Source organism: Hemiscyllium ocellatum, chromosome 4 (genome assembly GCF_020745735.1).
Source record: "Hemiscyllium ocellatum isolate sHemOce1 chromosome 4, sHemOce1.pat.X.cur, whole genome shotgun sequence".
In the NCBI taxonomy this organism is placed as follows: domain Eukaryota; kingdom Metazoa; phylum Chordata; class Chondrichthyes; order Orectolobiformes; family Hemiscylliidae; genus Hemiscyllium; species Hemiscyllium ocellatum.
Window position 1 is genome coordinate 12,856,305 of NC_083404.1, and position 25,044 is coordinate 12,881,348.

At 41.3% G+C, this 25,044-nt stretch overlaps 1 protein-coding gene across 2 annotated transcripts; it reads left to right on the forward strand.

Annotated features, from left to right (window-relative positions):
- The first annotated feature begins 225 nt into the window (after nucleotides 1-225).
- On the forward strand, nucleotides 226-25,044 carry gdap1 (ganglioside induced differentiation associated protein 1). Of its 2 annotated transcripts, none has more exons than XM_060824132.1 (6): nucleotides 226-379; nucleotides 10,194-10,386; nucleotides 18,201-18,374; nucleotides 20,665-20,759; nucleotides 22,111-22,225; nucleotides 24,095-25,044. In XM_060824132.1, the coding sequence occupies exons 1-6, from the start codon at nucleotides 338-340 to the stop codon at nucleotides 24,439-24,441; spliced, it is 966 nt and encodes a 321-aa protein (XP_060680115.1). In that variant the 5' UTR covers nucleotides 226-337; the 3' UTR covers nucleotides 24,442-25,044. The 2 variants fall into 2 exon arrangements, with proteins under 2 accessions (XP_060680115.1, XP_060680116.1); XM_060824133.1 differs by having other exon boundaries at nucleotides 24,098-25,044.

Below are 25,044 nucleotides of genomic sequence, written 5' to 3' on the forward strand. Positions count from 1 at the left end.
TAACTGTGGCCTGACACTGCTTACAAGTTCCACAATTTAATGCCAGCACTGCATCCAGACTGCCCTTATCACCTGGGCAGCGCTTAGGATTGTGGGAGTTGTAGTTTTCTAGGGACGGGGCAAGATGTTGATGCGAAGGAGGGTCTGCGATTCCTTGGACTACGTTACCCAGACTGCCCCGGGAGCACCGTCGGCGTTCGTAGGTGTCAGCGCGATGGCGGCTGCTCAGGGGGAGCCGGGCGGAGGTGGGCGATGTCGAGAGGTGGAGGTGCGGAGGCCGCAGGCAGGGGATGGGTCGCTGCAGGTGATCCCCAAACCCGAGAACACTCGCGAAAAAATGGTTCTGTACCATTGGTCACAGTCCTTCTCCTCACAGAAGGTGAGTTAGTCTCGGATAAGGCGGGATGAGCGGAGGGGGAGCAGTGGTTCCAGGCTGGACCAGGCCAGGGCCAGGGGGGCAGAGGGGGAGGGCTAAAGGGGCAGAGGGGCCAGAGCCAGAGGGGCAGAGGGGGAGGGCTAAAGGGGCAGAGGGGCCAGAGCCAGAGGGGCAGGGCTAAAGGGGCAGAGGGGTCAGAGCCAGAGGGGCAGAGGGGGAGGGCTAAAGGGGCAGAGGGGCCAGAGCCAGAGGGGCAGAGGGGGAGGGCTAAAGGGGCAGAGGGGCCAGAGCCAGAGGGGCAGAGGGGGAGGGGGAGAGCCAGAGGACCAGAGGGGGAGGGGCAGAGGACCAGAGGGGGAGGGGCAGAGGACCAGAGGGGGAGGGGCAGAGGACCAGAGGGGGAGGGGCAGAGGACCAAGGGCCAGGGGGCCAGAGCATCCTTCCCCAAACATCCCCCTTCTTTACATTCCTGTCGAGGAGTACGACTTGTGTCTCCCTGCTTTACAGGTCGACCTGTTTATTTAATGTTTTTTTTATATAGAGTTGAAATCTCCTGTTTACTTTTTTACGGGGGATCTCCTTTTACTTTTTTTTATTTCCCCCACACTACCGCCTAACTGCGGTAGTGCTTTTTTTTTGACCTATTTATTTTATACTGTAAAAACATACTTTATCCATAAATTAGCTGTAAATAAGTGGAAAGGTCCAAATGCAATTCAGTACAGACTCTGCAGAAAATACAGTGGAATTTGACATTGCTCCTTAAAGCTTCAATTCTGTTGCAGTAGAAAGTGGCTTTCTCATCGTAAAAGAAAATTATTTGCAGTCCCATTAAGACGACAAGGGGGTCTTGCAATTTAGCAGGTCCTTGTTATATTTTGACAGTGGTCTTTCCTCGCTCAAGGGAGACTGATGGATGCCCTATCTGCAGCTGAGGGTGGGTTTATCCTGGGTCAAGGAGAAAGTGAGGTCTGCAGATGCTGGAGATCAGAGCTGAAAATGTGTTGCTGGAAAAGCGCAGCAGGTCAGGCAGCATCCAAGGAACAGGAAATTCGACGTTTCGGGCATAAGCCCTTCTTCAGGACGTCGAATTTCCTTATCCTGGGTCAAGCCTGTTGTTACATGAGGACTAGGCTTGTTGTTTTATACAAGTTCATGCCTCAAATTTTATTGTTAGAGAGGACTCGGCTTGTTTTATGCATAGATTCATGCCAGTGGTGAGTAGGGACGTTTTAGGCAAAAATGAGGACTGCAGATATCAGAATCCAGCAGATATGCTGGATATCAGAATCTAGATTAGAGTGGTGCTGGAAAAGCACAGCAGGTCAGGCAGTATCCAAGGAGCAGGAAAATCGACGTTTCGGACAAAAGCCTTTCATCAGGAATGTTGTCCTACTGTCTTATGTACTATAGAGATACAGCCTGTCCACCCTTATTGGTAGTGTATAGAATCAAATTAATTTGGTATTTTGACTTTTACATTGTCTGGTGCTGCAGCATGACAAATTGGTCTCTTAATGTGCAGGAAAGGAAGGTGTTTGACTGTGTTAAACTAATTCAGAACAGTGGTTCCTGAGCTGTTATTATTGCTTACCTCTGGCAGGATGTAAATTAGACATTTTAATGTCTGCAATGGCTGAGCATGATACAAAATGTAAACATTATTAATGTGTTCAACACGGTTAATGTGATAACTTTGTTTGAACATAAATGCACTACATTTGGTGTGATTGACAATAGCATAAGTCATAAATAATTGGACATTGAAGCATAAAGGCATTTTTTTTGTGCACTCCACAGTTGGATGAGCTATATTGTTTCTAGCCTATGCAAAGATTATCTATTTCCTAAAGGGCAACATTGTTGTTATTGACACTTTTTATCCATTTTTTGCCACCTTTAGGCTCAATTATGCTAGTGACCTATCCTCCATGAACATCCATGCGTGCAGAGCAGTGTTTATTCTGTCCTGCGATAAATATCTGTTCTGCCATTATTGACTTGCACTGGTCCATGTGCTATAATGCATTACATTAAAACTTATTAGATTACTTACAGTGTAGAAACAGGCCCTTCGGCCCTTTGGCGGCACGATGGCACAGTGGTTAGCACTGCTGCTTCACAGCGCCAGGGACCTGGGTTCAATTCCCGCCTCAGGCGACTGACTGTGTGGAGTTTGCATGTTCTCCCCGTGTCTGCGTGGGTTTCCTCCGGGTGCTCCGGTTTCCTCCCACAGTCCAAAGATGTGTGGGTCAGGTGAATTGGCCATGCTAAATTGCCCGTAGTGTTAGGTAAGGGATATATGTATGGGTGGGTTGCGCTTCGGCGGGTCGGTGTGGACTTGTTGGGCCGAAGGGCCTGTTTCCACACTAAGTAATCTAATCTAAAAAAAGTCCACACCGACCCGCCGAAGCGCAACCCACCCATACCCCTACATTTACCCCTTACCTAACACTACGGGCAATTTAGCATGGCCAATTCACCTGACCCGCACATCTTTATGGTCTTCCTGAATCCAATATTTTAAAGCATTCTCAAAGTCTTTATTTAGTTGCATAGGCATCTTTCAGTCCTGAGTCTTTCTTTTTTAATATATAAATTCCCTTCCTTTATCTCACTTGTGGTAGGTCATGTATTAACTCCACTTTTCCCTCATTCCTGTGTGCTTGCACCGTCTGTTCCCATACTAATGTTTGTCTTCAAGACAGTCGTACCTTATCATGCCATCCTCCATTTGTGAAATCCTGCATGTGATTTGTTTTAACTATATGAAGGCAAGATAAAAATAAAAGATCACAGGTGTTGAAAATCGGAAATTAAAAACTGGCAACACTAAGCAAGTCTGGCAGCAACTGTGGAGAGGGAGACTTGAATTTTCAAGTTAAATGCGATTCTTCAGAACTGAAGAATGCAAATTATACATTTCTTTGATAAAATGTTAAATGATATGTTGATGTCAACAGTTAGATAGGAAAACTCTCAACTGCTTACCTTGGTTGATGAATCATTGGGCAGGACTCCTAATCCCTAGTCACAGGGAGCTTTTCTTACTCCATCTAATTGCTTTGCACTGAAGAACAGTGGCTGAAGTCCTGAAGGAATCAACTCCTTTTGGAGTCTCAAAACTCCTTTCCTGGAGGAGGTAACCTGGAAACACAGGCATTTTCAGAGCCTTTTGCTGGTTGCGGTTAGTGACCTGAAGAAATCGAACCCCTGCCACGACGTTACCCCATTTCTTCTGAACCCTTGAAGCTCCTTTCTAGTCAGGAAGTTGGCTATCACAGGACACTGCTGTAAATGACAGGTTGCCTCACTTCCTCAGGCATAAAGCCATATAATTGTGTTGATAGACTCCTCTGAGTGCATTTCTTCAAATGTGTAAGGTGAGGGAGGAAAGATATAAAAAGGAATTATGGGACAACTTTTTACACAGAGCATGGTACCGTATGGAGTGAGCTGCCAGAGGAACTAGTGAAGGCTAGTACAATTGCAACATTAAAAAGGCATCTTGATGGGTATGTGAATAGGAAAGGTTTGGAGGGATATGGGCTGGGTGCTTGGGTTGGGATATCTTGCATGGATGAGTGGACCGAAGAGTCTGTTTCTGTTCTGTACATCTCTATAACTCTGACCCAAAGTAGTTTGGAAAAGAATGCTGGGACTTCCAACATATGTACTAGCACTAAGAGCAGATTGAGGATTGTCATTGACCAGATGGCACAGAGAACCGTTCTCCTGGAACAAACTTATCAACCCATCCCTGAACCATATTATGTGTCATTACAATCATGTAATGCAAACCTGATGAACCAAAATAAGGAACTATCAGTTAAATCCACCATTGGATTACTTTACTTACCCACCCACCCCCCACCAAGAGATGCCTTGTGTACCCCATGGAATGTGCTTACCATTGTTTAGGTGCCACTGGTCTAGAAAGTGCACTTTGTGTTCTATTCAAAAAAAAATTCCAAATATTGACCACATGGATTTTGCTCCTACTGGGTAGGTATTGTTTGAATAAATTGTTAATACTGTGAAAAATGTGAAGACTCCAATAGAGTACAAGAGATTTGTTAGAATTGAACTGGACTAGCCTGCTTTGGAGCAGAGATGTTTTTGGAGAGTCAAAGAAATGGTGCATTTTGCTAGAGGAAGGAAAGTGAAATTATTGTTGCAGACAAGTGGCAGTACCATACGACTTGGACTTAAATTAGTTGGAGAACTGGTGATCTGACTTATTAATGTGGAATGAGTTACAATTTGGAATGAACAGCCTGTGCCTCCACAGATAGATCAGTCACCTGATGTTGTATGCATAGTTATCAGCTATATGACTGCTTTTCTAGATTGTTTCACCTTGCTTTTTGTCAGAGAGATGTAGCCACAATGCCACCAATCTCCATGCATTGCTTTTAGGTTATCAATAGTAGACTAATAATATAATTAGGAATTGTTTTGGAATACATGCTTTTGTTCTTTCCCTATTCATACCTGCAAAATAATAGTGATAATTTAGCCTGGATGTAGGTTTGATGACTGAGCTGGAAGATTGGTTTTCAGATGTTTTGTCACCATAACTTGTAACATCTTCATTGAGCCCCCAGATGAAGCACTGCTGGTGTTTCCTGTTTTCTATTTATATGTTTGGGTTTCCTTGGGTTGGTGATGTCATTTCCTGTGGTGACATCGCTTCCTATTCTTTATCTCAGGGGGTGGGGTAAATGGGATCCAAGTCAATGTATTTGTTGATGGCATTCCAACCGGAACTCTATGTCTTGGACATGCATGAGAATTCCTAGAAGCATGGCATTCCAACCGGACCTGCCTGTGTGTCAAACTTCAAGAAAGCTTGAGTAATCACCATCTGAGGGAGCTTTGAGAAAGGGTTTCACAGAATTGGTACACAGAGAAATTCTAGCCTATTGAAGGAAAGTCCAGCAGTGTGAGGAAAACACTTGACCACAACAGCTGAATGCGTTAACCTCTTGGCTTCAGCTTCAACTCTGCAGTGGGCCCGAATAATATCACTGAGACTGATTGGGACTTTCTTCTTTTTAAGCTTTGTTTAATTTTCAGTACTCATTTTCATCTTGATATCTATCAATTTTAGTTAGAACATTATCCCTAAGTAACCTTAAGTCATTTAGAATAAACTTACTATTAATCACCTAAGCTGAACTACCTTGCAGTTGAATTATTCAAATTGAATGGTTGGGGGTCAGTAAATGAGAAAAATTAACAGCTCACTGACCATGTATTAGACCAATCTGATGGCCATAATACTTTTAAAAAGTCGTCTAAATAAAGAAACTCTGAGCAGAGATAGACGTGACAAAATTCAGACCTTTCATAAATAAATCAGCAAATGGTGGAATATTTTGAGATTGTGAATTGTAATTGGAATATGTATTTAGCTGGAATTAACTGTCATTAAGGAAATAACTCTATTCTGGGAATATTATTAATTACCTTAAATTTTTATATCAATGTCTGACAGTTTATTGAAACAAATTAATTAGTAACTCAGACCTAGATTAATATTCTGGAGATGTCAGTTCAAATCCCACTGTAGCAGTTTGCAAATTTATTTTTGTATTTCTTTTAAATTAATACAATGTGATACCCTTAATAGTAACCTTGAAGCTATCATTTGTTTAAATGTTTTAAAAAAAAAGTCAACTGGCTCAATAATACTTTTTTATTCACTTCTGAGACTTGGGTGTCGCCTCTCCCGTATTGTTCTTGAAGGTGGTGGTGAGCTGACTCCTTGAGCCACTGCAGTCCATGTAAATTAACCCACAATGCCTTTAGGAAGGGAGATCCAGGATTTCGACCTAGCAATAGTGAAGATATGGCAATTATATTTCCAGATCTGGATGGTGAGAGGTTTTGAGGTGAACCTGCAGGTGGTGGTGTTCCCATGTATCTGCTGCCCTTATCCTTCTAGATGGAAAGGATTGTGGGTTTGGAAGATGCTGCCTGATTTTTGGTGAATTTCTGCAGTGGGACGCAGTGAGCCTGGAAGTACTCAGCATTGACTCTGGACTCGATGACAAAAGGAAAACACTATATAAGCTGTTAGCTCAATTGGTTAGATGGCTGGTTTGCAATATAGAGAAATGCTAACAGCATTGTTTCAATTCCTGCACCTGCCAAGGTTCCATAAAGGGATCTCCTTCTTATCCACCAGTCCTTGCGCTATTGCCTCTGAGAGCAGCCTTACAGTCTTGTTTGACTGTGGCGACTTAACTTTTTACTGTCCTCACTCATCTAATGAATCAGTCCTCCTCTATGTTGAAGACATGATGATTCTGATTCTGATCTCCAGAATCTGCAGTCCTCACTTTCTCCCACTGGGGTATCAAAGCAATTACAGAAACGTGGCTCAGGGATGGACAGGACTTTTTGTCATTTATTTAAAAGATTTTGGATGTGAGCATAAGAGGTATAGTTAGTAAGTTTGCAGATGACACAAAAATTGGAGGTGTAGTGGACAGCAAAGAAGGTTACCTCAGATTACAGCGGGACCTTGATCAGATGGGCCAATGGGTTGAGAAGTGGCAAATGGAGTTTAAATTAGATACATGTGGGGATTTGCATTTTGGGAAAGCAAATCTTAGCGGGACTTATACACTTAATGGTAAGGTTGTAGGGAGTATTGCTGAACAAAGAGACCTTGGAGTACAGATTCATAGCTCTTTGACAGTGGAGTTGCAGGAAGATAGGATAGTGAAGAAGGCATTTGGTATGCTTTCCTTTATTGGTCAGAGTACAGGAGTTGGGCGATCATGTTGCAGCTGTACAGGACATTGGTTAGGTCACTTATGGAATATTGCGTGCAATTCTGGTCTCCTTCCTGTGGAGGGATGTTGTGAAACTTGAAAGGGTTCAGAAAAGATTTACAAGGATGTTGTCAGGATTGGAGGATTTGAGCGAAAGGGAGAGGCTGTTTTCCCTGGAATGTTGAAGGCTGAGGGCTGACCTGATATAGGTTTATAAAATCATGAGGGGCATGGATAGGATAAATAGACAAGGTATTTTCCCTGGAGTGGGGGAGTCCAGAACTAGAGGTTTCGGGTGAAGGGGGAAAGATTTAAAAGGGATTTAAAGGACAACATTTTGACAAAGGGTGGTGTGTGTATGGAACAAGCTGCCAGAGGAAGTGGTGGAGGCTGGTACAATTAGAACATTTAAAAGATATTTCGATGGGAATATGAATAGGAAGGGTTTGGAGGGATATGGGCCAAGTGCTGGCAAATGGGACTAGATTGGGTTAGGACATCTGGTCGGCATGGACACATTGGACCGAAGGATCTGTTTCCATGCTGTACATATCAATGATTCTGTGAACTTTCATTCGCGGCTTGCATTTAGTATGACCTATGCAGCATTTAGGATTGGGTTTATATTTGGCAAGTACCAATCATGCCATGGAACTCTTAGGCAGTTACCCTCTCCAACAAGAGAATCTGGCCATCCCTCTTGAAATTTATTGGCATTCCCATCAGATTCTCCACAATCAAGATCCTCGGGGGTCGGTGACTGACCAGACATTTCGTTGTTTCAGTCAAATAGATCTGTGGCTATAGGATAGGTCAGCGATTGAAATCCCTATAATGAATGTATCTCTTAGCTTCCTCCAAAGCCATTCCATCTTGAACAAGACATAAATCCATAGTGTGATGGAATATTTTCCACTGGTCCAGATGAGTACAGCTCCAATAATGTGACATTCTGTTTGATCAGCACCCAATCCACGTGTGTCAAAAGTGTAGCGCATCTGTGTGTCATCTTCAGGATTAACTAAATCATCTCACTGAGGCTTTTATGGTAGCATCTCCCTCATTTGTGACTATCTATCAGAACAAGATGCATGGGTTGAATACCACTACCTAAATTCCGCTCTACGTCGTACACCATGCTGACTTGGAAACATATCAGAGTGGAGAGTGTGGTGCTGGAAAAGCACAACAGTTCAGGCAGCATCCGAGGAGTTGGAGAATCGACATTTTTGGGCATAAGTTCTTCATCAGGAAGATGATGGCAAGGGAAGGTGCTGGGAGTGGGATGTGGATCTGACCAGGGAGTAGCAGAGGGAGTGGTCTCTCAGAAATGCTGACGGGTTGGGGAGGGAAATATATCCCTCGTGGTGTAGTCTGTTTGTAGTTGGCAGAAATGGCGGAGGATGATGTGAGATTGGTGAGGTTAAAGGTGAGGACTGGGGGCGGGGGGTGCGGTTCTGTCCTGTTCTGTTGGGTTGGGAAGGGGGGGGGGGGGAGTTCAGGGAATGAGGTGCGGGAAGTGGATGCGATACTCTGGAGGGCACTGTCGACCATGTGTCATCTTTGGAAATTGTCATCTTTTGGAGAAGGAGGTCATCTGTGGTTTTCAATGGTGGATTGGTCACCCTGGGATTAGATGCGGCGGAGGGCTTGGGAATAAGGGATGATGTTTTTACCAGAGGCAGAGCGAGAGGAGGTGTAGTCCAGGTAGCTGCTGGAGTTAGTGGGTTTGTAGAAGATGTTGGTCACTGGAGATGGAAATGGGTAGGTCAGGAAGGGGAGGGAGGTGTCCAAGATGGTTCAGGTGAACTTGAGGTCGCGGTGCTTATGCCCAAAACCCCAATTTTCCTGCTCCTCAATGCTGCCTGACCTGCTATACTTTTCCCGCAACACACTCCCGACTCTAATCTCCAGCATCTGTAGTTCTCACTTTCTCCTGGGAAACCTATCAGCTCATATGTATATGAAATATGTTCCTTTCTTGCCTCTGGGTTAAAATCATGGAACTACTTACTTAATGGGATGAAAGCATAACCACTAAACAAAATGTAGCAATTAAAGAACACTCCGTACCACCTTCAGGACAAAGAGAAATGGTTAATAAGTGCTGGTCTTTCTAGTAGCACTCTCTTGTGAAATACTAAGTGGAAAAATCCAAGGGTGGGTGCCATGGAGTGATTTGAAAAATGTGAGATCCTCAAATTGTTTTGCTTCGGCAGTTGAAGAGCTGCAGAACTTGTCTAGGATGAGATATTTGTCTGTGACTTGGTTCAGTTGAATATGCAAACAACAGTAGAGTTCTCAATGACTGCAAGTTGGTAGACATGGGATGCTGCACAGGATATCAGTCAAGGTAAGCTTATGGTTTTGATACACGCAGGGATCATGTTTTTAGCAGTAAGTAGGTGACAAAGGTTTATGTTGGAGGGTTAAGAATTTTTTTGTGGATTTTTTTTTGTAGGCTTGCTTGCTGAGCTGGAAGGTTCATTTTTCAGATGTTTCGTCACCATACTAAGTAACATCTTCAGTAAGCCTCCGGACAAAGCACTGCTGATGATTCCTGTTTTCTGTTTATATGTTTGCGTTTCTTTGGGTTGGTGGTGTCATTTCCTGTTCTTTTCCTCAGGTAGATTGCATTTTTTGTAATATAACAGAACAACTTGGAAGGAATCTTGCTGTAATCTCAATAATGGTTATGTATGTTTGGACTTCATCTGAGTTGTTTGCCGGGTTTGTCATAGTATTCAGAATAGGGATGTAAGTAGCAGCAGTAGGATGGCTTTGCTTTTATCAACGTCACTCTCAAATGGTTTTTGTGCTTTTTTTCTGAAAACATTGTTACTCCATTGTATAATTTTAGACAGAAAATTAATATGTAAGATTTCTTTTTGCAATGACAATTAGTCAATAAAAGCAGAAGTCAAGCATGTGTATATGATAACGAAAACAAGCCAAGTGCTTTTGATAACATCACACTCTGAAAGGATTAAAAAATGACATGGTGTTGATGATATCTCTTTGCTGCATTTCAGGTTCGTTTGGTTATTGCGGAAAAGGGTCTAAAATGTGAAGAGTATGATGTTAACCTACCATTAAGTGAGCACAATGAACCTTGGTTTATGCGTTTGAACCCAGCAGGAGAGGTGCCTGTACTAATTCATGGCGATAACATTATCTGTGAATCCACTCAGATCATCGACTACTTGGAGAACACCTTTGAAGCTGGTAATATCATGATACAGTGAAGCCTTATTTGTGTGTTATAGTATCACATTATTATATGTGGTATATTCTAGTGAAACAATATTGTGTTTTTGAATGTCTGTGTTTTGAAGCCTGATATAAATAAAAAGGTAAGATTTGGTGAATTCACATAGCCAAGTATGTTCTCCTCTGCTCTTAGCTGATTTTTTGTTTTCCCTTTCTCTGGTTTTCTCTTCTAACTTGTTAATGTGGTTTGGCTCCAACAGTGAGTACTGACAGGTTGTCTAATTATGGAGACATTAGGATCAAGACTTACCTAATGTCTGTCTGAGCTTTGTGCATGCAGATAATGAACTTTAACTTTGGTGTGAATTGGTTAATATTGAGTGAGAATTCTACCTGTCTCTCAATTTGACCTATCTGAGTGGCAAGACCAGTCTAGATGGCTGGAATTTAATCTAGATGCAGTGAGTGACCGGGGACAGAACAAAGGAAGCTCTCGTCCAGTTAGCCGAACATTTGTCATAAGGAACGTGCTAAAATCCATTAATAGGGAAGTTATAGCAGGAGACTTAGCAAATTAAGGTATGATCTTGCAGACACAACATGGGCTTGCAAAAGGGTAATTTTCCTTTTTCGAAATCTTCTGATTTGAAAAAGATATAATTGACTTGGAACTAGTTCAGAGAAGGTTCATTTGCAGGATGAAGAACTTATTAGAATCAAAGCATCCAACATCTAGAAAAGGCCCTTTGGCCCACTGAATCTGTCCTATTTTGTAAAAACTACTTTAATGCTACAAAGGCCTAATTTTCAGCATTTGGCCCATAGCCTTGAATGTTTTGACATTTCAGATGCTCATTGGTTGAGGTTTTCTGCTTGAAGTGTCCTCCCAGGCAGTGCATTCTGGGTTCCCTTCACCCTCTGGGTGAGAGAGATTTCCTCAAAATCCTTAAGCCCTGGTCCTTAAAATTGTGTCTTCAACTAAAGGATCATCTGTTTCCTATCAACCCTCTCCATGCCCCTTAATTTTACATAGCTCCATCAATTCTCCCTTACCTTTCTCTGCTTGAACGAAAATAAACAGCTTATTCAGCCATTCTTCACAGCAAAACAGTTCCATCCAAGGTAACTTTCTGGTGAATATCACTGCCTCCAATCCAATCACATCCTTCTCATAGTGCCTTGATTAGAACTGCATGCAGTACTTCAGCTGTGGTTTAACCAAAGTCCTGTACAGCTCCAACATAACCACCCCGTTCTTATAGCTTATGCCACAGCTGATAAAGGCAAGTGTCCCGCATGCCTCCTTAACTACAGTACTGAGCAGTCCTGCCACCTTCAGGGATCTGTGGACAAGCAACTGAAGCTGATTCTGTTCCTTCTGAGCTTCCAAGGTACTCCCTTGACTTGTTTGTACTTTCAAAGCGCATCACCTCACACTTATCAGGGTTAGATTCCATCTGCTGCTGACCTGCTTATCTGACCAGATTGTCCATATCCTTTTATAACCTAAGCCTATCTTCCTCATGATTAATCACCTGGCCAATCTTGGTGTCAACCGCAAACTTACCACTTATCACCTACATTTTCTCTCGCAAACAATAAGAGGCCCAACACTTATCCCTGTAGTATGCCACTGGACACTGGTCTCTGTCACACCTTCTATCACCACTGTCTCCTATAACAAGCCAAGTTTGGATCCAACTTGCCAAGTTACCCTGAATCCTATGTGTTTTTACCTTCTTTATCAGTCTCCCGATTGGACCTTGGCAATAGCTTTGCCGAAGTCCATATAAACTACAGTAACTGCACTACCCTCATCTGCACACCTGGTCACCACCTTGCAAAATTCAAACAAATAATTAGGCTTGACCTCCCTGTGAGAAAGTCATGCTGATTATGTGATGATTAATTCTCTGCTTCAGAATTTTTTCCAGTAGTTTCCCTACTACTGATATGAGACCTCACTGGGCTGTAATTCTGATGTTAATCTCTTGAGACATGAAACTGAATTAGTTGTCCTCCAGAACGAGGAATTAAGAATTTGGAAAGAGCCCTAGTAATTTCCCCCATCATCTCCCATAGCAGCCTGCACTGAACTCATCTGGGCATGGAGATTTTTCGAATTTAACCCTCACCAAAACCTCCAATACCTCCTCTCTCTTCTATGTCAAATTGTTTAAGAATCTCGCAACCTCTGTTCCTGAATTCTGTACCTACATTCTCCTCCTCCAAAGACCGAAGTGAAGTACTAGTTTAACATCCTGCCAATGTCCTCTGGCTCCACGCACAGATTGCCTATTTGTACCCTACTCTTTTCCCCGATATACTTATAGAAGATCTTGGGATTCTTCCTAAACATACCCCTTTATTTTGTCATATTCCTGTTAGGGTGAAAGGACAGGGTGGTAGGTACAGGGAATTTTGGATGACTAAAGAAATTGAGGGTTTGGTTAAGAAAAAGAAGGAAGCATATGTCAGGTATAGGCAGGATTAGGTTAGATTAGATTACCTGCAGCGTGGAAACAGGCCCTTCGGCCCAACCAGTCCACAGCAATCCTCCGAAGAGTAACCCACCCAGACTCATTTCCCTCTGACTACTGCACCTAACACTATGGGCAATTTAGCATGGCCAATTCACCTAACCTGTACATCTTTGGATTGTGGGATGAAACCAGAGCACTCAAAGGAAACCCACGCAGACACTGGGAGCATGTGTAAACTCCACATAGACAGACGGTTGCCCGAGGCTGGAATTGAACCTGGGATCCTGGTGCTGTGAGGCAGCAGTGCTAACCACTGAGCCGCTGTGCCGTCCCCACAGATCAAGTTAATCCTTAGAGTATAAAGGCAGTAGGAGTATACTGAGAAGAGAAATCAGGAGGTCAAAAAGGGGATATGAGATTGCTTTGGCAAATAGAGTTGAGGAGAATCCAAAGGGTTTTTACAAATACATGAAGGAGAAAAGGGTAACTAGGGAGAGAATAGAGCCCCTCAAAGATCAGCAAGGTAGCCTTTGTGTGGAGCCGCAGGAAATGGGGCAAATACTAAACAAGTATTTTGCATCAGTATTTACTGTGGAAAAGGACATGGAAGATACAGAATGTAGGGAAATAGGTGGTGACATCTTGAAAAATGTCCATATTACACAGCAAGAAGTGCTGATGTCTTGAAACACATAAAGGTGGATAAATCCCCAGGATCTGATCCAGTGTGCCCTAGAACTCTTGGGAAGCTAGGGAAGCGATTGCTGGGCCTCTTGCTGAGATATTTGTATCATTGATAGTCACAGGTGAAGTGCAGGAAGACTGAAGGTTGGCTAATGTAGTGTCACTGTTTAAGAAGGATGGTATGGACAGGCCAGGGAACTATAGACCGGTGAGCCTGATGTCGGTGGTGGACAGGTTGTTGGAGGGAATCCTGAGGGGCAGGATGTACATGTGTTTGGAAAGGCATGGACTGATTAGGGATAGTCAACACGGCTTTGTGTGTGGGAAATCATGTCTCACAAACTTGATTGAGTTTTTTTTGAAGAAGTAACAAAGAGGATTGATGAGGGCAGTGTGGTGGACGTGATCTATATAGATTTCAGTAAGGCGTTCGACAAGGTTCCCCATGGGAGGCTGATTAGCCAGGTTAGATCTCATGGAATACAAGGAGAACTAGCCATTTGGATGCAGAACTGGCTCGAAGGTAGAAGACAGAGGGTGGTGGTGGAGGGTTGCTTTTCAGACTGGAGGCCTGCGACCTGTGGAGTGCCACAAGGATCGGTGCTGGGTCCACTACCTTTCATCATTTATATAAATGATTTGGATATGAGCACAAGAGGTGTAGTTACTAAGTTTGCAGATGACACCAAAATTGGAGGTGTAGTGGACAGCAAAGAAGGTTATCTCAGATTTCAATGGGATCTTGATCAGATGGGCCAATGGGCTGAGAAGTGGCAGATGGAGTTTAAATCAGATAAATGTGAGGTGCTCCATTTTAGGAAAGCAAATCTTAGCAGGATGCTTAATGATAAGATCATCGGGAGTGTTGCGAAGGGAAGAGACCTTGGAGTGCAGGTTCATAGCTCCTTGAAAGTGGAGTCGTAGGTAGATAGGACAGTGAAGAAGGCGTTTGGTATGCTTACCTTTATTGGTCAGAATATTGAATACTGGAGTTGGGAGGTCATGTGGCTGTACAGGACATTGATTAGGCCACTGTTGGAATATTGCATGCAATTCTGGTCACCTTCCTATCCGAAAGATATCGTGAAACTTGAAAGGGTTCAGAAAAGATTTACAAGGATGTTGCCAGGGTTGGAGGATTTGTGTTATAGGGAGAGGCCGAACAGGCTGGAGCTGTTTTCTCTCAAATTCCCAACATCGGAGGCTGAGGGGGGATCTTATAGAGGTTTATAAAGTCATGAGGGGCATGGATAGAATAAATAGACAAAGTCTTTTCCCTGGGGTGGGGGGAATCCAGAACTAGAGGGTATAGTTTAGGGTGAAAGGGGTAAGATATAAAATAGACATAAGGGGCAACCTTTTCACACAGAGGGTGGTATGTGTATGGAATGAGCTGCCAGAGGATGTGGTGGAGTCTGGTACAAGTGCAACATTTAAAAGGCATCTGGATGGATGTATGAATAGGAAGGGTTTGGAGGGATATGGGCCAGGTGATGGCAGGTGGGATGTGATTGGATTGGGATATCTAGTCAGCATAGCCAGGTTGGACCGAAGGGTCTGTTTCCGTGCTGTACATCTCTATGACTCTCTTTGCACTCGTATTTGCTTTTGTAAGTGCCCCCTGCACTTACTGGACTCCATTCGGATATTCATTGACTTCTGTCTCAGTTAAACCTTTTCCTCCTTTTCCCTGTCCTGACTATTCCTAGTCATCTAGGTTCCTCTGGGCCTATTGCTCCTTCATTTCACCCTGCAGAGAACATGTTGGCCCTGTTCTCTCGCCAATCCCATTTTAAACATCCCCGGCTGTTCTGTAGATCTACCTGGAAGAAGCTGTTGCCAGAATCTGCCTGATTTTAATCAAATTTTCCCCCCACCTCCCCATCCAAAACCTCTTTTATTTTTTGCTGACTATCTTTTTCCCTATCCATAACAAACTTTAAAATGTATGGAGTTGTGATTGTTATTACTAAAATGCTCTCCCACTGCCACCTTGAACACCTGCTAGCATTGTTTCCCCAAAACTGGGTCCAGCACTGCACTGTTCCTTGTTGGACATTCTACATGTGAAATAAAAAGCTGTCCCTAATATATTTCAGGAAATCTGCCTCCTTTTAGTCCTTTACGCTGCAACTATCCAGATTAATGTCGAAATCCCCAAATATAACTACTTATTGTTTTTACACACCTCAGTAAATTGTCTACATATGTGCTCCTCTGACTGTTTGCTGTGAATGTTTACAGACCCCCAATGTGACTTCCCCTTTTACATTCTTAAACTCTACACCCCAAAACAAAACCTCATTTGAAATCCCTTCCAAGATATCATTCCTCCATACTGTTGTTAGTGTGGAATTCTCCCCCAGAATGTAGTGGAGATGGTGTCTTTCAATCTGAGACCGAGTTAGATTTTTGATCAGCAGTGGAGTTAGGGCTATGGATGTAGGCAGGAAACTGGAGCTAAGATCACAGCCACTGCAGACATGATCTTATTGAATGATGGAGCAGGCTGGAAAGGCCTAAAGTCTAGATTAGAGTGGTGCTGGAAAAACACAGCACGTCAGGCAGCATCCGAGGAGCAGGAAAATCGACGTTTTGGGCAAAACCTTTTATCTATTTCCCTACATTCTATATCTTCCACGTCCTTTACCACAGTAAATACCGATGCAAAATACTCGTTTAGTATCTACCCCACTTCCTGCGGCTCCACACAAAGGCCGCCTTGCTAATCTAGACTCTGGTTTCCAGCATCTGCGGTACTCACTTTTGCATGGAAAGGCCGAATGGCCTACTCCTCATCCTGTGTTCTATGTTTCCATAAGTTCACAGTTCTGGGAGAGGATTCCCCTTCTGAACCACATGGAATTACAGTGATTCTGGCAATCTGCCACAATCCTTGTGCTGGACTGATTAGCACAATATTTGTGACTGATTCAAGCACTTAATGACATGACCAGCTGGAATCCTGTAATTTGGATTTTTAAATGTTGATTGAAGTCTGAGATTTTCAGTCTAGAAAACAAATGTAGCTGGTAAATACAGTTACAAACTCAAATGGTAAAATCATCTGTTTTTTATAAATAGGTAAGAGAGCCTGAAATGTAAATGTTGCTGAGCCCCATGTGAATCAGTTGTCTCTTGATGGCTTATCTTACAGCTTGATAGTATGTGGAGTACAGCATCCCCTGCTGTTTTAACTTTGACTTTCTAAATTTAAGAGTTCAATTTAACAGTTTTGTGGAATGTTTATATTCCCATTAACACAACCATAAATATAACTAAATGATCAAATTCAGAGTTGCATCTTTATCAGAGTTACATCTTTATCAGTAGCTGCATATCCCAAAGCTAAAAATAATGGTTTTTGGAATTGCCAATTGTGGTACTGTTGTAAAAGATGTTATGAACGTGTAGGGAGATATTTTGGGATCTGTGAAACAGTATGTGTACCTTGCATAATTACAGAAAATGGACAAAACCAAATTTAACATTTTTTATTTTATTGTACAAAAATAATTACCTATGGGTGGAAGTTCTACCTCTTTTATTCATTTATTTCTCCAGTGTGTTGAGACTGTAAAAGTAATGCATTTAGTGTCAACTAACTTAGAATAGGCTAGGAATTGTTCTGGAACTTTTAGACCCTAATCAATCAAGATAATGCACTGTCATATAGTCAGTGCATTTAAATGCTGGGTTCTGTATTATAATATAGTTTTTAACCATCAAATTGTCAAGAAAATCTATCTATTCAGTTGCGTTTAAATAGGAAGTCATTATATCCACGTGAAATATATAAATTGGATGATATTTTTAACAATTCATAGTTGCCTCAATTGGATAGTTTAGCTGAGCCTTCATCATTGTGAGTAGGCATCTGCGCTGCTGTGTGGGGGGGTGGTGGGGGGGAGGGGGGGAATACTTGCAGGTTCATGTGATATTGTTTCAAATTGAACATCAATGGGAACTGTGTCTGAGTAAATGTGCTTTACCTTGTAGAACTTTGTATTTTGTTTCACATTTGACAAAGTTTATTTTCCCCATTATTTTCATATTAAGTTCAGCATTTATAAATCACATTGATTTCTTGAGCAAATTTACACATTTGTCTTTTTCTTTACAGTTATTCATTTGTTACGTCAAGTCATAGTGATTTTGAACTAATGTACAATATGTAGACCTAGCAGACTCCACAGCTGGAATGTTTCAGTTTCTGAGGTAACATGTTCTGTGATACATTTGTAGCATTCCGTTTCAATGTCCAACAAATTACTTATGGAAATTAGAACATATTTGATATTGAATGCCGTCCCCAGACATTTTTTAAAAGAAATCTTGAATTAAAATCAGACTGGGATATTACATGTTTAAAATAAATGACTTACTGCCTGTGTTAAGTAGTAACAAGGGAATTTCATGCTGGTTTATTTATTATTAGCATGGTGTGTGAACAATTTTAGTACTGGAATTTGGAAAATCCAAGAAATGTGAAAGGTTTATTCTTGTAACACTATATTTACATGTATACAATCTTATCAATGTTCCCTTTGGAAATGAAGTGCCAAATTTAAAAAATAAATTGCACAGAAAGTAGACCGTTTACTTTTCTGAGCAAGTTGACTTTTTTTGATAAAAATATCCTTTTATGTATTGTACGTTTAGAAAACATCCCCAAATTAATGCCAGAAGAAGGAAGCCTGTATTACCCACGAGTTCAGCATTATCGAGAACTGCTAGACTCTCTCCCAATAGATGCTTATACCCATGGTTGTATTCTTCACCCAGAGTTAACTTTGGATTCCATGATTCCTGCGTATGCAACCACAAGAATTCGCAGTAAGTAAAGTTATCAGACTGAATTGTGTTAGAGTTAAAATGTGTTTCTCTCTGTTTGTTGTGATTCAAATTCACTGAAAATACAGCTAACCTAACAGTTGAAGTATTTGTAATTATATTTTATGGAACAACCATTTTCTTGCTGTTCTTTAATCTGGGTGTAAGTTTTCCTTGCTGAGCTGCAAGGTTTATTTCCAGACGTTTCGTTACCCTACTAGGTAACATCTTCAGTGGGCCTCTGGGCGAAGCACTGCTGATAATTCCTGGTTACTACTAATATGTTTGAGTTTCTTTGGGTTGGTGATGTCATTTCCTGTGGTGATGTCATTTCCTGTTCTTTTTTTCTCAGGGGTGATAGATGGGGTCTAACCTGATGTATAGAGTTCCGGTTGGAATGCCATGCATCTAGAATTCTCGTGTGTGTCTCTGTTTGGCTTGTCCTATGATGGATGTGTTGTCCCAGTTGAAGTGGTATCCTTCCTCATCCGTATGTAAGGATACTAGTGAGAGAGGGCCATATTGTTTTGTGGCTCGTTGATGTTCATGTATTCTGATGGCTAGTTTTCTGCCTGTTTGTTACAGTTCTTGCACAGTATTTTGTAAATGATGTTAGTTTTGCTTGTTGACTGTATAGGGTCTTTCAATTTCATGAGCTGCTGTTTTAGTGTGTTGGTGTGTTTGTGGGCTACCATGATGCCAAGGGATCTGAGTAGTCTGGCAGACATTTCCGAGATATCTTTGAAGTAGGGGAGAGTGGCTAGGGTTTCTGCATGTGTTTTGTCTGCTTGTTTGGGTTTGTTGCTGAGAAATCGGCAGACTCTGTTCATTGGGTACCCAGTCTTTTTGAATACCCAGTATAGATGATTTTCCTCTGCTCTGCGTAGTTGCTCTGTGCTGCAGTGTGTCTTGGCTCATTGAAATAATGTTCTGACATCACAACAGGAAATGACATCACCAACCCAAAGAAACCAAACATATAAATAGAAGTTAAAAATCACAGAACACCAGGTTATAGTCCAACAGGTTTAATTGGAAGCACGCTAGCTTTCGGAGCGACACTCCCCTTCATCGGGTGGTAGTACAGGGCTCAATCCTAACACACAGAATTTATAGCAAAAATTTACAGTGTGATGTAACTGAAATTATACATTGAAAAATTGTCTGTTAAGCCTTTCATCTGTTAGAATACAGTGATAGTTTCACTTTCAATCACTGTATTCTAACAGATGAAAGGCTTAACAGACAATTTTTCAATGTATAATTTCAGTTACATCACACTGTAAATTTTTGCTATAAATTCTGTGTGTTAGGATTGAGCCCTCCACTATCACCTGATGAAGGAGCGTCGCTCCGAAAGCTAGTGTGCTTCCAATTAAACCTGTTGGACTATAACCTGGTGTTCTGTGATTTTTAACTTTGTACACCCCAGTCCAACACCGGCATCTCCAAATTATAAATAGAAAGCAGGGATTATCAGCAGTGCTTTGTCCAGAGGCCCACTGAAGATGTTACCTCATAGGGTGACGCAACGTCTAGAAATGAACCTTCCAGCTCAGTGAGCAAACCTACATCCAGAACCTCAACTTGAGCTACAAATTTTCTCCGTTCTTTATTCTGTTGTGGAGTCAGTTGGTTAAATGGCTGGTTTGTGATGTAGAGTGATGCTAACAGCATTGTTTCAATTCCTGAAGTTACCATGAAGGATTCTCCTCAGCCTCTCCCCTCACATGAGGTGTGGTGACCCTCCAGTTAAACCAGCACCAGTCATCTTTAACGAGAGAGCAGCCCTTTGGTCCTCTGCTGTATTTCAAACTCCAAACTAAGTAACATCATCAGTGAGAGTTTGGCAGTTAAAGTGAAAACCTCAAATCATTTCAAAGGAACCAGGGTTTGCACATGAATTGATGGAATTGGTGAGGCTACAGACAAGGGGCTGACAAATGGGATTATAATGGGTGGCTAGTTTATTTAGCAGTGTTGATACAATAGGTTTCTTTCTGTGTTGCAACTTTTCTATGATTCTGTGTGCTGTGGGTCTATCAGCACAGACAACTCACCAATTTTCTGGAGGGATCTGGGATGAACAACAAATGCCTTGCATCCCATAATAAAACAGGGCTGTTGTCAGTTTTTCTTGATTTGATGTGCTGTAACATAAAAAGATGAATTATGGACAATTAGTTGCTATGACTTTGAAACTCCAAATCTCGAGTATTGAATTTGAATCCCCTTCTCTTCCCTGAATTGCAACTCAGTTATCGCTTTAATGTGCACTTTCATTTACTTTCAGGCCAAATTGGAAACACTGAGTCTGAGTTAAAAAAACTTGCTGAAGAGCACCCAGATTTGCGTGAAGCATATTTAGCAAAGCAGAAGCAAATTAAGGTAAGACTAAACCTTTATTACACTTATTTAACTTCATTAAAATGTGTTTCTAAATTGTGACATTATAGTGATATGAAATCAAATTAATTTTTATTTCAGAGAATGCAAGGCTGCCAATGTACCATGGAAAACATATACCAAAATATGAATTTAATATAACATACCCTATGTATAATCATAGATTAAGTGCCTACTTTTAAAACAAATGTCAGGAATAGTCAGATGTTTTCTGGCAACATCTGTGGAGAGAGAAACTGTTAACTGTTCCACCTCATTGGGCTACAGTTTGGGAATCAAGCCCCAGTGTTCCTGGATTTGTCAAAAATCGTGAGATTTTTAGGAACTACACAGATCCTGCCCCCCCCCCCCTCTCAATTTACCCACCTTTTAGACCCAGGTGGGCAAGAAGCATAGACTAAGTTTCTGAACTTAAGAGTTACTAATTATGACAAATGTATTGCTTCTAACTATAGATAAACAATAATGCCAACATATAAAAATTATTAAATTTTTTTAAATTATTAAATTTAATTACTAATTAAAACTCCAGTCCACTCCTTGAATATACAGAGATACAACAATGGGTGTTATGGTTGGAAGGAAATACTGGAAAGGCAGTTCAATAGTTCTGTGCAATGGTGACCAGGTACCAATCGGTTACTTTTTTTTAAAGCTGAAACTACATTTGAACACAGTCCTCTCGCTCCAATTCAATTGTAATTATCCTTTCTCCAGTGATTGAACCAGTTTAAACAGCATTTACAATTAGTATCATGTAACTTGTTTTTAAAATGTGCAGTCATCCATCAACAATTTGCTTTTAAATCAGTTCTCTTCCAATTTCAATCCATAATCAAAAATGTAAGAAAAATCTGTACATAAGATTTTGAGAGCAATGTGACGCATCATTCAAGATTGACTACTTTGCCTTATGACAATCCAAATGTGGTCAAGATAATCCTTACTCTTTTTTTTGGCCAGTTACTACTATTAAATTTTGACTATACGATCTAGGTTACAACATTTACGGTAAATCATTAATCTGAATAATGATGCAGTTTTATCCTCCTAACTGCATCCAGAATATGGACCCCAATGTCTGTTGCTTCAGAAAATCTTTTGAAATTAAGATTTTATGCATACATCTTTGGACCAATCTTTTATCTATGGGTGTGGAACAGTTTGCAGATTTGGTACAAGTATCACATTTGTGAAAAATATCATTATTTCTTGAGATTTACTGTAGAGCTTCTACTGATCCCTTGCATATGTTAAGACGCAAAGTATTATTCACCCTTATCTTCTGTAGTATATAAAGCACGCTGCCAATTTTTAATTGTTTTACCTTTAGTCCAAGATACGGGACCATGATAATGTAAACTACTTGAAAAAAATATTCCGTGAGTTGGAGGGTGTTCTGGATCAAGTGGAGACTGAGCTGCAGCGAAGGATTGAGGAAACACCAGGTTCGCAATTAAAAAAAATACCTTTACATTTGAGCATTTTTTTTCCATAAGGCAGTAAAATGTAGGAGCATAAGTAGATGGCAGCAGTGGGAGTGGTGAGACCATGGACCAGGAGGCTGCTGGGAAGGTAAGTTTTCCTGTTAAAGACTTACCTTGTAACTAGGCGGAGCAAAGACTCAACAGGCGTGAATGGGGCTTGGTTGGGCTGTGGCTGTGCCTGAGACACTACAAGTGTAGTTTCTCCTATCTGTCGTCCTCTGATCAAAAAAAAATGTGGAGGGTTGGTAAGGTAAGAGTTTGAGGTCCATGTCCATGAATCCCTCAAAGTTGCTGCCCAAGTTGGTAGGATTGTTAAGAAGGTATGTGGTGTGTTGGCTTTCATTAGCAGGGGGATTTGAGTTTAAGAGCTGCGAGATTATGCTGCAGCTCTATAGAGCCCTGGTTAGACCACACTTGGAATATTGTGTTCAGTTCTGGTCGCCTCATTATAAGGAAGATGTGGAAGCTTTAGAGGGGGTGCAGAGGAGATTTACCAGGATGCTGCCTGGACTGGAGGACATATCTTGGGAATAAAGGTTGAGGGACCTAAGGCTTTTCTCATTGGAGTGAAGAAGGGTGAGAGATGACTTGATCGAGGTGTACAAGATAATAGCATAGAGTGAATAGCCAGAGAGGTTTTCCCAGGGCAGAAATGCATAATTTTAACATGATTGGAGGAAGGTTTAGCGAGATGTCAGGTTGGATCTTTACATACAGTGGTAGGTGTGTGGAGTGCTCTGCCAGCACTTGTGGTAGAGTCAGATACGTTAGGGAAATTTAAGTGACCCTTGGATAGGCACATGGATGATAGTAAAATGAATGGTATGTAGGTTTGTCTTGTCTTAAGTGTAGGATAAAAGTTCGGTACAACATAAATGGCCGAAGGCCCTATACTGTTCTGTTGTAAGAGCAAATTACTGAAAAATGCTGGATTCTGTCCTGAAAAATGCTGGAGATCACAGCAAGTCGGACAGCATCCGAGGAGAGAGCAAGCTAATGTTTCAAGTCTAGATGCTCTGATGAAGAATGCTGTAGACTGTGAAGCTTGAGCTTGCTTTCTCTCCATGGATGCTGTCTGACTTGCTGTGATCTCCAGCACGTGATATTTTCCCTCAGCCCATTGAGTCTGCTTTGCCAGTCAACAAGAACGTGGCTGATTTGATAATCCTCAACTCCGCTTTCCTGCCTTTTCTCCAGAACTTTTGATTCCCTGAGTGATTTAAAAATCTTTATCAGTCTTGTATATATTTAGTGACCTAACCTCGACAACCCTCTGTGGTAAAGAATTTACACAGGTTCACTACTCTGAGAGAAAATGTTCCTTCTCATCTTTGTCTTAAATGTGTGACCAATTATTCTGATATTAAGGCCTTTTGATCTTGGAGTCTCCCACGAGGAAAATTGCCTTTCTGTATTCACCCTGCCAAATCTTCGAAGGATTTGTATATTTCAATAACCTCAGCTTTCAATAACCTCTTCTGTCCTCCAATGGGCACAGGCCCAATCTATGCAACCTGTCCTCGAAACTGGGATCTAACCCTCATAATCCATTCCAGTTGAAGATGGTGATTGAGTCTTGGGAAGTAACACGTTTGACCAAAAATGAGGAATAAATAACAATTAAGAAAGAACTGTTTCTGTGTGCTCCAAACATTAGTTTGTAGAACATTCAAGTCTAAAATTGGCTGAAATCTTTGCTTTATTGATGAGTTTTTATTGAAAAGGTAATTTGCTGTCTTTGAAACTGTCTTGTAATAATTGTAAAAAAAAATTAAACTTGCGTCATATTGTAATTGGTGGAAATATTGATTGCTTTATCTTTTTCTTAAGCAGACGAAGGACTTCAGCCATGGCTCTGTGGTGACTTCTTCAGTCTTGCAGATGTATCTCTCAGTGTGACATTGCATCGACTTAAGTTTCTAGGACTTGCCAGAAAATACTGGGGAAATGGAAAACGGCCAAATTTAGAAACTTATTATGATCGTGTGTTACAGCAAAGGACTTTTCGGAAGGTTTTGGGAAACGTGAACAACATCTTAGTGTCAGCAGTACTGCCTACTGCTTTTCGGGTTGCGAGAAAACGTGCTCCATCATTTTTGGGGGCTAGTTTTATTGTAAGTCTGCTGGGAGGAATAGGGTATTTAGCCTTCTTGTTCCTTAAAAAGAGACTTGCATAGATTTTGGTGGTGTGAACTTGCTCAAATTCTTGTTAGATAAAACTGTGGAAGAACTTCATTGCAGTTATCAAGTTAAAATACAACTGAATGGAGCCATGCAGTAACTCGTTTGCTGTTGTAACAACATTTACTGTCACTTTTATTTTCAAACATTAAGATTGTATTGTATGGAAAGTTTAAACAAATGCGCTCAACACAATTCATTTATTCTAGAACCACAAATAGGTTCACTTTTGTATGTTTAACCAATTTCAGGTAGTAAATTGTGAACTGGCGAAACTCGCAATATTTCTGTGCTCCACATTAACGATTTTACAATGCACTTCAATAACCTTGAAACTAAACGTGAGTCACTTGGGTCAAATGTTAGTCAAAAATCAATTCGCTAACCTGCATGTATCCAACTTCTATTTGTCTTTTTTGTCCACCCTGTCCATCCTTGAATGTGCATTGTAGACATCAGCCTTTTAGGAGGTTGTGTACTGTATCTCTTTTACAGATTGTTTGTTTGTTTGTTTGTTTGTTTGTTTGTCAATTTGTGAATATAGTTTCAATATCAAATACTCATTCTGAATAAAGGCATACAGAAAAAATCTGAAAAAA